Below are 13,874 nucleotides of genomic sequence, written 5' to 3'. Positions count from 1 at the left end.
TCGCACGATATATATACAGAACGAACACAAGCTAAGATAAAGTAGCTAGCTCCCGATCATCACGAAAATTCAACAAAATGGAAGACTCCATCGTCATGCCGGGTTCCGCCGCCGCCGCAGCACCACCACCAGCTGAGCGCCCATGCAATGGCGCGGCGGACCAAGGCCAGCAGCAGCTGCAGGTCGAGGAGCAGCCTGGAGACGACGTCGAAGCAGGACTACGGCAAGCCCCTGGCGGTGACGTTTTGATTCCCAGGCAAGTTTTAAGTTTCTATTTATATAGTATATATATTCTTCTTGCACACGTATACGTCCTAAAATCGAGACGCCTAGCTCAGATTCTAATTAAGTTGAAAGCTTAATAACGCGGTGAGCCGGTGAGCATATGATCGACTTCCGCCGGCCGCCGGCGCTCTCCGTTCTGTTTGTTTCTGGGGTTAGAGTTGCTGATGATGAGACCTGCCAGTACCTCAGGCAGGTCCTTAATTAATTAAAGGGTATAGTGCTTTGGAAGGTCGTCGGTGGACGGGGAGAGGATCGGAGAAGGTGGCCTCACACGGCAGGCGTGCATTGATCAGCGAGAGGTGGCCGGGGTGGGGCGGGCATGGGGGCGTCGCCGACGACCGCATGCAGCCAGCGGCCGGATGAGATGGCCGGTTGGCGGCGGTGGAGCTCGTAAATGGACTGCTTAGCTTGATGGTCATGGAGGTGGGGCGGGGATGATGATGTCCAGTGGCGGAGCTCGCCAAAAAATCTAAGCATCGAAACTATTTGGTTCTTCTTAAGGCGGTTGATGATTCCAGGACTCGTGTGGTCTAGCACAAGCTCCAGCAGGTAGAATATATAGGCATAGGGCGTCAGTGAGGAGACGGCGACACTGTGCAGTGCAGTTAACACCAAGAGGCGTCGGTGGCTGGCAGGGAGCGGCGCCATGGTTCACCAGCGGGCGACGACAAGAAGCTTCGGCGTACTGCAGGCTGCAGCTAGGTCGGCGGCGATGATGACACGCTAGGGGCGCGCGGTGATGGCCTGAGTTCCTGATGGGAACACCATCGCCAATTGTCATTGGAGCTCGGAAAGTTAGGGGATTAGGGATTAAACCAGCTAGTGATTCCCTGATGTGGTGGAGAATTATTGGGCTGATGGGCTCTATACTATTGGGCCTTTAGCGTTCGCTTGCACAGCTCTTTCCTAAAAATAAGTTTCAGCTGCGCCGTCAGAGGCCGAACGCCGCCCTATGCAGCTCTGCTTATCATGACCATACCGTACCTGAGGAAGAAGAAAGGGTACTAGGGGCTTCGCACCAGAAGTAGCTGGGGCAGCCGCCCCACTGTGCCATATGGGGAGCTCCGCCTCTACATTGATATCGAGGATGAGATGAGATGGGATGGGATGGGATGCATGGGAGGAAGCCAGTACGTGCTTGGGGAAGCCTGTAGGATCCGTCACACACACAGTTGGGATGTGGGACGACCAAAGAGAAACGGAGGTAGAAAGACAGGAAGAAGTTTCCCACCTAAAATTTTTTCATCTATCCCATCGAATCTTTAGACACATGCATGAAACATTAAATATATATAAAAAAATAAACTAATTACACAGTTTGGTTGAAAATCGCGAGACGAATCTTTTAAGCCTAGTTACTCCATGATTAGCTTTAAGTGCTACAGTAACCCACATGTGCTAATGATAGATTAATTATGCTTAATAGATTTGTCTTGCAGTTTCCTGACGAGCTATGTAATTTGTTTTTTTATTAGTTTCTAAAACCTCCTCCCGACATCCTTCCGACACATTCGATGTGACACCCAGAAAATTTTTATCAGCGATCTAAACAGGGCCTATAGAATCAACTATCCGACCAATATAAAAACCTTATTATTTTTCCGAGTATTTTAACAACTTCAAATGTAAAAACTCAAAAGTAATATAAAAAATAAATGTATTTGACTCCATACAGAAAGATATTATTTTTCTAATGTGACGAGCACTAGTACGCGATTATTACGGTGCTAGGCTTTTATATTATATTTTTGAGCATCTTAATAGTTCCTTAAGTAAAAAACCTCAAAACTATAAAATTATAAATCTTATTGAGATCTATAATTTTTATATAAAAATCATCCTTTTCCGACGTCGTATCGAGGAGTTATGATTTTTTAAAAGTTTAGTCTTGTCATGTTACTTCCGATAGTGCGACAAGACAGTATTATCGCATCAACATGATACATTTTGTCAAGCCACGTGGATTGGTGCGATAGCATTATTTAGCTATGCTAGCCCTACTTACGCGACCCAAAAAGTCAGATCTATAAAAAAAGTTTTAAAGCGACTATTATTAAATATTAAATAAAAAATGATTGAAAAATCTGATGTCATGTAGGTCTCAAAGTCTTAAAATATAACTTTAGGTTCCCAAAGTTAGTTCGGCTCTTATTCAGATTTAAATGGGCATAGGCAAGCAGATTTGGTCCTGTTTAGATGCACCTAAAAACCTAAAACTTTACAAGATTCTCTATTACATCGAATCTTGCGGTACATGCATGGAACATTAAATATAGATAAAAAAGATAACTAATTATACAGTTCATCTGTAAATCACGAGACAAATCTTTTAAGCCTAATTACTCCATGATTGAACTATATTTATTAAATAAAAACGAAAGTGTTATAGCGTCGAAAACCAAAAATTTTGCTAACTGAGCTGTCGCTTCGCAGAGGCCAAGCAGGGGTCGAAACGGAAATTCAGAATGCAGGAGAAGAGGACCTGGAGACGCTCCTGCACGTAGCAGTGAGGAAACGTAATGACAATCCTGCAGAGTTTGAAATTTTGCGTAGATTTGCAAAAAGCCCGGACATCAACGGCATGACTCCGCTATATCTAGCTATCTTCTTGGGATACGGCGACATGGCTGAACTGCTGATTAGAACCTTTGGTAGGGATCTGTCATATGATGGACCAAATGGACAAAATGTGCTACACGTCGCAGCTCTTCGAAGTAGAGGTAAGAATGTAAGATACATGAGAGCCGCTGGTCGGCCCCACATAGTAGAAATAATTGCTTCATTCCTTTAAACCACTCTTTTATGTCTTAGTTATTATATAGTGTTATTTGTCTTAATTTTTAGGCATCAACTATTGTCACAATTTGATTTTGGCCATGTGATCTGAAAAACGAGAAATCTTTGATCTGAACTGTAAAATAATTTCTGCAGTAAAAAAATAAAAACGCTGGCAGCTTTGCCGACTGCCACCTAGGGCAGTCGGCAAAGAATTTCTGTACTAAAAAATAAAAAAAACGCTTTGCCGACTGCCACCTTTGGCAGTCGGCAAACGAAACGCGCAACGTCATCTCACGACGACGTACTTTCCTTTGCCGAATGCCACGTCGACAGGGTAAAGCCTTTGCCGACTGCTTTCCACGTGGTAGGCGGCAAAGGTTTCTTTGCCGACGAATTCTTTGCGACGTCTTCTTTGCCGACTGCCTCGTGGAAAGCAGTCGGCAATGCCTTTGCCGACTACTTTCGTGCCTTTGTCGGCTACCTCTGGCAGTCGGCAAAGAGAAGCATTCCGATAGTGGTACGTGGTTTTGCTGACGACGCATTGAAAGTGGGGCCCACATATCAGCTATTTGTTTTGTCTCTCCTCTTCCTCTTTCATTTTCTCTATTCCTCTTCTCAGTTCTCTATTCTCTCTTTCTCTATCCTACACACTATCTAAACTTTGCATTCCAAGCTGCATGTAGAGCTCAAGTATTAGCCAAGCTCCTCACATGTCACAGCCACTACATGCCACCACCTCTTCCTTCTATTGTTAGACTTTGTGGCCAAATCAATCTCTGCAAGCTCTATTGCCAACTTCCTTGCCGAATCATGCTCCACAACGGAGGGAGGATCCATGAAAAATAGCAAGGCGACACTTGGCATCAGGGAGGTCTATCTAGAAGAGGTAGACTGGTACTTCGAGCTACATGACACCACAAATGGCATCGACGCAAAAGGTTGTTGATGATGAGTGTGTGCATGGACATGAACGGGAGCACCAAGCAGAGGTAGTCACAACAACCATAGACGAGGAAGCCAATGGCTCAAAACGATGATGGTCATAGTGAGGACATTTTGCAGGAAGATCTTGCTTGGCTCCATCATTGCCTTTAGGTGGACTTTGGTTGGCAGAGTAGGGCTAGATAGGGATGGAGGGGGAGCAAGACGAGTTATGGGAGGAGAGGACACTACTACCAAAAAGATTTACCGTGACCTTTTAAAAACACCCTCTGAGGCGCACAAGAATTTCAACCGTTGTGGTTAATGTCTGAGATTAACTAAGGCGGTCGCTTTTCATTAACCGAGACGGTTACAATCAACCACCTTGTAAAATTGATTTGCGGAGGCCTAAAATCTATTAACAGAGGCGGGCCTTATAAGTGGCCTGGCTCCAAAAAAATGCCTCCATTTTTTTAGGCGGGCCACTTATAAGGCCCACCTCCGTTAATATACCGGGCCCAAAGCCCAAATCCAATCAACTATTGGGTTCATTTATTCAGAGATAGAAATCACTTCCCTCACTTCACCAAATCGAGCGCCGCACCCGAGCGCTCCCTCCCTTCTCCCTCCCACCGGAGCCCCCTCCGCACCCGAACGCCCCTGCCCTCTCCTACCAGCCGGTGCCCCCTCCCCTCCCATATCCTTTCTTCCACTCTCCTGTATGACTGTACCTCGTGGAGGAGCTCATGGGCGTGGTGACTAGGCAGCCAGGTGGCACGATGTCCTGGCAGCGGGTGGCACAGGCGACCTGGTGGATTGAGGAGCTCATGGATCTGGTGGATCCTGTGGCCTGGCGGTGCAGCGACCTCCCCCACGCTTCTCCACTGGCGGCGTCCTCCTCCTCGAGCCCCTCCACTTTCTGCGTTGGTTTCTTCTCCGGCGACGGTGCGCTCCTCCCCTGACGGCGGTGCACCCTCCTTCCCCGTATCATCCGGCTACCGTGGCCATCAATTCCATGACCGTTAGTGGCAAATCCAGTGAGCACGAGCCTGCCAGCGGCGGATCCGACGAACATGAGCGTAGTCAGACCACCATGCAACGAGCGGCGGTGGCGTAGCCCCAACGAGCGGCGGAGGATCTAGGCCCAGATCCAAACTGGTTTTGGGCTGTGGGCTTTTTATTTTTTTATCTATATTTATTTTTTTAGCCAAGACGGGCATCAAACCGTCTCGAAAAATGTCATTTACTGTGACCTTTGATGCGAGGTGTTTTGGCTGCCCGCCTCGGAATATCATTTTTGCCCACCTCAGTTAAGTTTATTGTAGTAGTGGGAGAAGCTGGTGTGCAACATCAATATCATGGGGAGGCGGAGTGGGCTCCAAGGGAAAGGGAGATGGAGAGAGAGAGAGAGAGATGAGTGAGAAGAGAAATTTGGTTAGCTGAAGTTGTCATGTAGGCCTCACTGTCATGTGTCTTCCACATGACCAAAGCCACCCACAAAATAGCTAGATGGCTAAATGAGAACATTTTCTATAGCTGGATGAATGAAGATTTCTAGTTTTTTTGAATTCCATGGATAAAATCAAACTAGTGTAATTTGATGGTTAAAATGGACTTCTCCCTTGATTAACTCGGTCTTATAAGCACACTTTGATCAATCGATCAATTATAATCACTCACAGTACATGTTATTATATGATTTAATTTTTTTTCTCATTAACTTCCTATCCTTCATCAATGTAGCCTCAACACCCAATCTCATTCTAGTAAAATTCACCAATCAATGGGGATGTAAGCCATCATGGATTGTGATGTATTGAATGACCGAAATCTTTCTCTCTTTAATCCTCCTTATTTTATGTGAGATACAAGGGAGAGTATTGGTTTGTTGTTCCTGCATAGGCTAAAATCTTCTTAATTAGGAGACAGTATCAAGTTCGTGCATTGTCCATATGACTAATCAAACTTACTTATCTATTCACTCTTTCCCTCTCTCTAATGCAATAACAATATCTACTTTGTAATCTCTACCCATTCTGTTAAACTTTGTTTATGTCATTTAGAAGCAGATTTAGAATGTTAGTTTGTGTTATTTTTTCACAAGATTATGTTGTTTATGTCAAGACAAGGGCCATAGGAAAGTACTTCTGATTAGGAATATTCCGGTGCCAATTAATTATTGGTGAACTAAAATAGGACATGTTATAAATTTTGAATATTGATACTCGTTCGTGCTTTATAAACTGGGAAAGAGAGAGGACACATTTTCAAGAGACTCTGATAATTAAGAAACACTTGATGGCAGATGTTACCCAAAAGATTCTAGAGGCGCAAAAAGTTCTTCTGAGTAGTAATGAAGTCAGTTGGGAGGATCTGAGGAATGTAGCTGATGCCTCTGGAAGTACACCTCTTCACTTTGCAGCATCAGTTGGAGTGAAGGGCGTAACAAGCCTTCTGGTCGATGGTGACACAACTGGCATGAGGAAGAAGGCGGTAGACAGCAATGGGATGTGCCCCATACACATAGCTGCTTCTGTTGGAGCAATGGACGCAGTACACGCTTTGGTCGGTGAAGAAGACACACATGCGGCCCTGCGTGAGAATCGTATGGGTAGGACGTTTCTTCATATCGCCGTTGAGAACAAGAAGACAGACGTAGTCAAGTTGGTATGTAGAAAATCGCGCCCAGCGTTCAGGAACATTCTTAATATGAAGGACAAGGACGGAAATACTGCATTGCACCTGGCCGTGCAGAACAGGGACGAGTCTAGTTTCAGCCATCTCGTTGGGAACAGGTATGTGGATCTCAACCATGTCAACAAGGATGGCTACACACCACTCGACCTTGCGAGCAAGATAAAGATAGAAAACAGTTTCGCCTCTCCCAAGGTATATACATGCATGCATATCCAACAAGTTTAACTTCTCGTGTTAAAATATTATTAAGAGTAAAGTTTATTGGTGATTCTAAAATTTGTTTTGTTGTGTTATCTGATCCCTAAATTCGTAAGTCACCTGCTTAGTTAGCTCATCAAATTTTGTTTGGTTGTGTTATTTTGGTCCATAAACTCGGAAATCATCAGTTTAGATCCTTAAACCTGTTCCCAAGCACCACCATGCATTGAGAGGCTGGTTGCACAGACCACGACCATGTCGGTCCTAGCCTGTAGCTATGCGTCACAAGCCGTGCCACCATCGAGCCGTGACCTCGTGAGAGAAGAGGAGAAAGGAGAGAGAGAGAGAGAGAGAGATAGAGAGAGAGAGGAGGGAGTAGGGAGATGTCAGCATGCATATACCACATTAGCATATGGGCCCGGCCAGGTTTAGAAACCTGTTTGGAATAGTTGTGATCGACCTAAACATAGATTGGGGGTCTAAACTGACGATTTGCAAATTTAGGGACATGATGAATAATAGCATAGTTGAAAAAGTTTGTAGACCTAAATCGGCAATTTGCATGTTTATGTACCAGGATGACAGTGGCAAATAAGATTGATAATCGAAATGAGTGATTTGCGAGTTTAAAAATCAGGATGATACAACCCAACAACTTTGAGAACCCAACTGTGTGTCTTTACTCTACTCAGCAAAAATTAACAATATGAACTAGCAGCTGTATGCCTGTGTATGCATGCATGCGGTTGCCAGAAGATGATAGTCAGTCGACAGCAGAGGCCCTGACACTTGGGATGCATGGATGCAGAACCCAACGGAATGGATGGTCAGAGTATTGGCTCACTCTGGAGCTTATTTCGGCGCCCACAGACGTGACATGAAATATGGAACAATAACGCAAAAGGACCAACGAGCAGATCACACAGCTCCGTCGACTGAAACAAGAACGCAAAAGAAGAAGAAAAAGAAGCAAGCAGCAGAGCTGGACGAAAGCGTCCTGGTTGCGTCGGCGCTGATTGCGACGGTGACCTTCGCCGCGGCGTTCACCATGCCGGGGTCGTACAAGACGGAAGGCCACCGGGCAGGCACGCCGGCGCTGGCCAGCCGCTACGGCTTCAAGGTCTTCGTCATCGCCGACATCCTGGCCTTCTACTGCTCCGTGGCGGCCACGTTCAGCCTCGCCGAGTACGGCAACCGGGGCGACGTGGACCCGCTCGTCCGCCGCGTCTACGCGCAGCGCGCCGTGCGCTTCTTCCACGTCGCCCTCAAGAGCGTCATCATCGCCTTCGCGCTGGGAGTCGGCGTGGTGATGTGGGACGTCTCTGTGGTCACCGTCGTCATCGTCGCCGTCGCCACCTCGGCCTTGGTGCTCTACGGGAACGAAGCGCTCGCCCACGACCTCAGGTTCATGCTGGTGATGTATCGAAGGTTTGGCTTCTCGCGTGCTTGGGGACTCTGCCCGTCCACGAGCTCTCATCTCCACTGGAACAGCTGGAGGCTCAGGAGCTTCTTCGCGACGCTTGCCTGGAACATAGCCAAGCTTTTCGGGACCTATATCTTAATATTTCTGGTTGCTTACATTGCCCAACTCAAGCAGAAATCTGGCATTTAATTAATATCCAAACACGTCTGCATGTGTCGTCCCTATGACATTATATATTGTGCATGTGTCGTCGCTTTAATATTTGCTTGTCTTGGATCAAGACAAGCAAATGAAACAAGCAACTCAGATGGTACGTGCCTCATTGAAGCGATGATCCATCTCCATGATTATAGTATCAAGTGCAGCAAGGAAAGTAGCAACATGGTATGCTCTTGAGTGATAAGTTGCCATCAAGTCTTGATCTGCCCCATCTTGGTATTGCCTCTTTCATATTTGGTATTGGAATTTCTTTTGCAACACAAAATGATTTGACCTCTTTCAATAATTGCTCCCAGCCTTCATTAATTTCTTAAACTGGTGTGCTTTCACATCAACAAGCAATGACATAGACTCAACAATGTTTTGGTCTTTTCTTTGAAAAAGAAGAGACAGCTCATTTGTAATATGGAACACTTTCAACATCAACTTCATATTTAAAACAAAGGAAAAGCTTTCCATGTATTTTGCGCACCAAACCACCGGCTTGGCTAGGATTACATTCATCTTCATGGATCATGGCTAACACCTTGACTATAGAATCCCCCATTGACTCAATACGAAGTAATGTTATGAATGAGAACCCCATCTTGTATCTCCTAGTCTATGCAAGTTTGTCATTTGATGCCTTCCCCTCCCTCTTAGAATCTCACCACTCTCTAACTTTGTTATAATGGTTTCGCAATGTTGTGCTTGTAATTTATCCTTCCTCTTACAAGATGCACTAGTACTGGTGATATTAAACCCACATAGTTGAAGAAATCATCAAAAGAGGAGCAACAACTTGCAATGGAAACAATAACCAACTGTAACTGATGAGCAAAGCAATGGACATAGAAAGCATAAGGGTTCTCAACATGGATCTGTTTAGGGAACTTGATGTTGTATCTTCGACATGCTGCAGACCCAAAAAATCTTTTCACGACCATTCCCTTTTTATTCACAAACCTGCATAATGCATTTAAAAATAATTACTAACACAAGTATATATCGTTATTTATATTTTTACACATGGGAAAGGAGCGCTAAGGATAATGAGCAATGAGCAAGTGTCACAAGATAAGATATATGACAAATAATAAATAATAAATGATAAGCACATAGCCGCATAATAAATGATAAACATCTCAATAGAGTACTCTAAGTCTATAACACTAGCATGGCATTAGGACGATCTATGAGGATAAATCCTAAGTTATTGTAACTATAAGTCAAAGCATACAATGATTAGTGCAAGTACACTTGGCAATCATGGCAAGACAAGGTTATATCTATGCATAGGGATATTACGAAGGAAGATGAAGAACATAGAAATCACTTCTCTGTAATAGTTGTGTTCTACCGGTCCTATACTCAGGAGGAGGACTACAAAGAACTTAACAGGACTGTCACTCCCGTGATCTACCTCACGATCCGGAATATAGGGTGCAATCGCATGAAAATACGATTTAGGCATCACGCCTCTACAATATTCACACACTCACCCATGGTAACAATGAGCAAGCACTATACGATCCTAAACTTGAATATAATTCTAATCCTCTATACCAAGCATATAGTCAAAGTAAACTAAGAACATTATAATTGAGAATATAAGCAAATAAAGCAAAGTCATATCCAATATAGTAGAATAGACCAAGAAACATATAGCACTTCAAAAAAATTACTAACCTCACAAGCACAGCCATTTGTTCTGCTATTGAGATATCACAGGATTTAACAATTACAACTGAGAAATAACTCTTCAAATGCAACCCTCACATCCTTATTCCTATTTTTGTACCAATCAATCATTTCTAGGAAATTGCCCTTGTTTACATAGGTGTTAGATTCGTTATTGCAACGAAAAGCATGACCCTGTGCAATGAGAAAGCTTGCAACACCCAAAGCAGCAGTCAAGTGAATTTATAGAGCAGTTCTACTATTTTGGTATTAGCATCAATCTATGGGTAATACTTGCTCTTTGATTCTTAAAATCTTTGGTGCATAATCTATCTTTATTGTGGCAATTAAAACTCCTCCAACATGACCTAGAAATCCTCTATATGCATGTTTAAAATCATTAAACTCTGTTTTTGTGAAAACCACGTGACAAATTTCTCATGGTCAGCTTCTTGCCTAAAAAGATAACAATAGAAACAAGATGCTTCATCCTTGGACACGCTATACTCTAACCAATCATGTTTCTTAAACCATTTTGAGAGAAATTGTCTCCAATCATTACCAACATGCTTGCGAGGAAAATTATGTCCAGTGGGTTGTGTCGGACCTCTCAATAAATAAGTCCTTCTAACATCTGATTGAACATTAGGATGAAATCTTTCAATTGACATTTTAAGATCTCTACAATATGAACATGCAGCTCAAATTCCATGATAAGGCTTATACCTTCATCTTCTTGTTGTTGTTCTTCTTCTTGTTGACGTTCTTCTTCTTCTTGTACAATATGAACATATGCTTCAGATTACCATAGTCACTTCAAAATCACATCATGGCTATAGCTTTGGTCATATGTCTATGTCCATGAATGCCATGAAGTAGGTTAAATACCAGACAACAAAATGAAAAAAACATATGACCCACTTGAATAAGGGCAGTTGGGCCCATAAGCCGTCATCGACAATAATGTTTAAAAGATAAAAAAATTATGACACTATCCTTGTCATATATATTTTTTTTGGTACACTATAATTTGTGACTACTACAATTGGTGTTTATGACAAGACAAATATTGTCACATGATGTCATTTGACTACCTTTAAGACATTTTTTGTGATGTTTTTCTAGTTCTATCACTAAATTGAAATGCTTCCATAGCAAACTTCATAAACAAGTAGATTTAGTGACCTTTTTTATCGAATGTCATGTGATAAATGTCATAAACCAACACATTTATTGTAGTGATAGCTGAAAATATTGTTCATTGATTTATTATGAGAGAAAAATACTATTGAATGACTGACAGATTTGATAGATAAGCTCAAGCGATCAAATTCCTAGTCTGTGATATAATCCTATTAGAATGGGCACCCTATGGGCTGGAATATTGAGTGTTGATTGCAACAATATTAAATAATATGTTGAACTAGGTTCCAAATAGGAGAGAGAGAGGGGAGGAGAGGTGGAGAGGGACACACTAGGGTTGAACAGGTGGAAATGAGTAGGAGATAAGGTTCTTTGTCCTCATGCCCCTGGGCACTTATATAGACAATGGTTATTTACAAGTCGCCCCTAGGTGGGATTGAATTTCACAGGACACTACTCTAAAGATGGTAACAGGCAAAATGCCCACGAATACTGGTATCCTGTGCCCGTGCTCGTGCCCATCGCCCGCTAGGGCACCATCCTATGCCCGCACCCGCTATCCACGGGAGGGCTGTGACTGGGAGGACAATTGTATTGTATCGAGGATGACAACAACAAGTTTTCAATCGAGAAGTAGAATTTCCTAGGTACAGATTGCCAAGAAACAATTGTAATTCCTATCTCAAAAAATCAAAATCAGAAAAAGAAATTGGAAGGCGGTCAGCAGTGATGTGCTTATTTCCTCCAAGGCTTCAATCATCGTCCTTTAGCCAATCACGGACAGAGAGTTGAAGAACCAGCAGTTCTACGCTTCTTTCCTCCTCCTTTAGCCAATCATAGACGAGTGTTCAAGGATGTACACATGCTACATGCGTACCCACAAGAGGGAGGGAGTGAGGCTCTCGATCTATAATGCATGTTGTATGAGTGAGCTTGACAAGAGGAGGGAGTGCAGCTCTCGAGTCTCGATCTGGAACTTGCAAGCAAGAGGGACCGTGGGCATGCTATGGGACCGTAGAAGTGTGATGCGCAGCCCGCGACTCGCTAAGCAAGCGGTGGCAGCGGCAAGAAGGGCGAGTGGGGAGTGGAGATATCTTGAGTAGTTAGGTTTAGTTGCTTTTGTATGTGACTTTTGAGCTAGGCTTTGATGGGCCAAGAAAATGTGGGCTATTAGTTGCTAGTGCGTTGGGGATAATGGGCATGGCGGGTTTGCGGGTGTAGGTAGAACATTTTCTTGCCCATCTATTAATATCCGCCGAGTTTGAGGACATACCCACATCCATGCCCATGGGTAGGCTCATGCACCTGTATCCTTGCCCATCGGGTCTCTTACCCGTGGGCACGTGGGTATTTTGTACCCGTTACCATCTTTACACTACTCTAGCTACTTGTTGGGCCCTTCTAGGGAAAGACTTGGCCCATATACCTCATGGGCTCTCCTAATACACTACTACAAAAAATAACATCCGAGACAGGCAAAAATTATTAAAGGAGACGGGCATCGGAAACGCCTCCGACCGAAGGTCACAGTGGAGGTATTTTTGGAGGCGTTTTGATGCCCACCTCAGTTAATTGAATAAAAAATATGGATGAGCTCGTGAGCCCATCCATAGGCCCACCAAGCTCATCCGTAGGCCGCTGCTGCTCACTGGATCCGCACCGTTGTTTGCCGGATCAGCCCGCTGCTCATCGTCGGAGGTAGTGGTGGAGGTGGTTGAGCCGCGTTGCAGCAACATCGGAGGAGGAAGAGGAGGCCTCCGAGCTGGATCTAGAGGTGAAGGAGGACACCATCGCGGAGGGCCCTCACCCGCGTCGATCACTGCCCTGGCTAGACCTCTCCCGCGATGGCTTCGGCTGCTGCCCACGGCACCTCGCCACCGAGCTCCGGACGCGCACCCAGATCCCGTGCCGCGCGCTAGGACCAACTCGGATCTGGCACGGGGCGGGGAGGGAGGGGACGCGCTGCCACCTCCTAGAGAAGCCGCATCTGCCTGAAGAAGATCCAGCCGTTGGAGGGAGAAAGAGGAGGGGGTGCGCCGCCACCTCTAGGAGATTCCACGGCCGCTCGAAGGAGATCCAACCGCCGGAGAGGACGAAGGGGTGGAGCCATGGAGGGAGGGAAGGATGCCGGCACTGCTAGAGATGAGTGAGGGAGGGAGAGGAGGAGGTCGACGCGAGGAGAGGGAGTCGTGGGGGTAACGGAGTTGCTGGGGTGAGGCCGACGCTTCTGGTGGCTGCGGGGGTGAGGGAGAGAGTGGAGTGACTTAGGGTTTGTGTTCGATTTTATATGCTGAAGTGGTAGTGGGCTGGTATGGGCTTGAAAATGTTAGCGGGCTAGACTAGATTATAGGAGGCAGGCCTTATAAAATAATCGTCTCGATTAATTATATACCGAGACGGTTGAGTTAGGATAACTGCCTTGGTTAATATATATTTACCGAGGCGGTTACGTTATAATGCCCACCTCGGTTAATGAATTTTCTAAGACGGTTTTTTATAACCGCCTCGGTTAAGAAAAAGTGCCCGCCTCGGTTAATACCAGGCAAACGAG

The 13,874-nt window shown here is 44.8% G+C and overlaps 1 protein-coding gene across 1 annotated transcript; it reads left to right on the top strand.

The window, feature by feature from the left end:
* LOC8066128 (ankyrin repeat-containing protein At2g01680) lies at window positions 1-8,977 on the top strand. Its single transcript, XM_002444929.2, has 4 exons — window positions 1-256; window positions 2,719-3,005; window positions 6,290-6,873; window positions 7,688-8,977. Exons 1-4 carry the CDS (start codon window positions 78-80, stop codon window positions 8,489-8,491), a joined length of 1,854 nt encoding a protein of 617 aa, XP_002444974.2. The 5' UTR covers window positions 1-77; the 3' UTR covers window positions 8,492-8,977.

This window comes from Sorghum bicolor, chromosome 7 (genome assembly GCF_000003195.3).
Source record: "Sorghum bicolor cultivar BTx623 chromosome 7, Sorghum_bicolor_NCBIv3, whole genome shotgun sequence".
NCBI classification, from domain to species: domain Eukaryota; kingdom Viridiplantae; phylum Streptophyta; class Magnoliopsida; order Poales; family Poaceae; genus Sorghum; species Sorghum bicolor.
The sequence above is the reverse complement of the archived record's forward strand: the minus strand, read 5'-3'. Positions and strand labels throughout refer to the sequence as shown.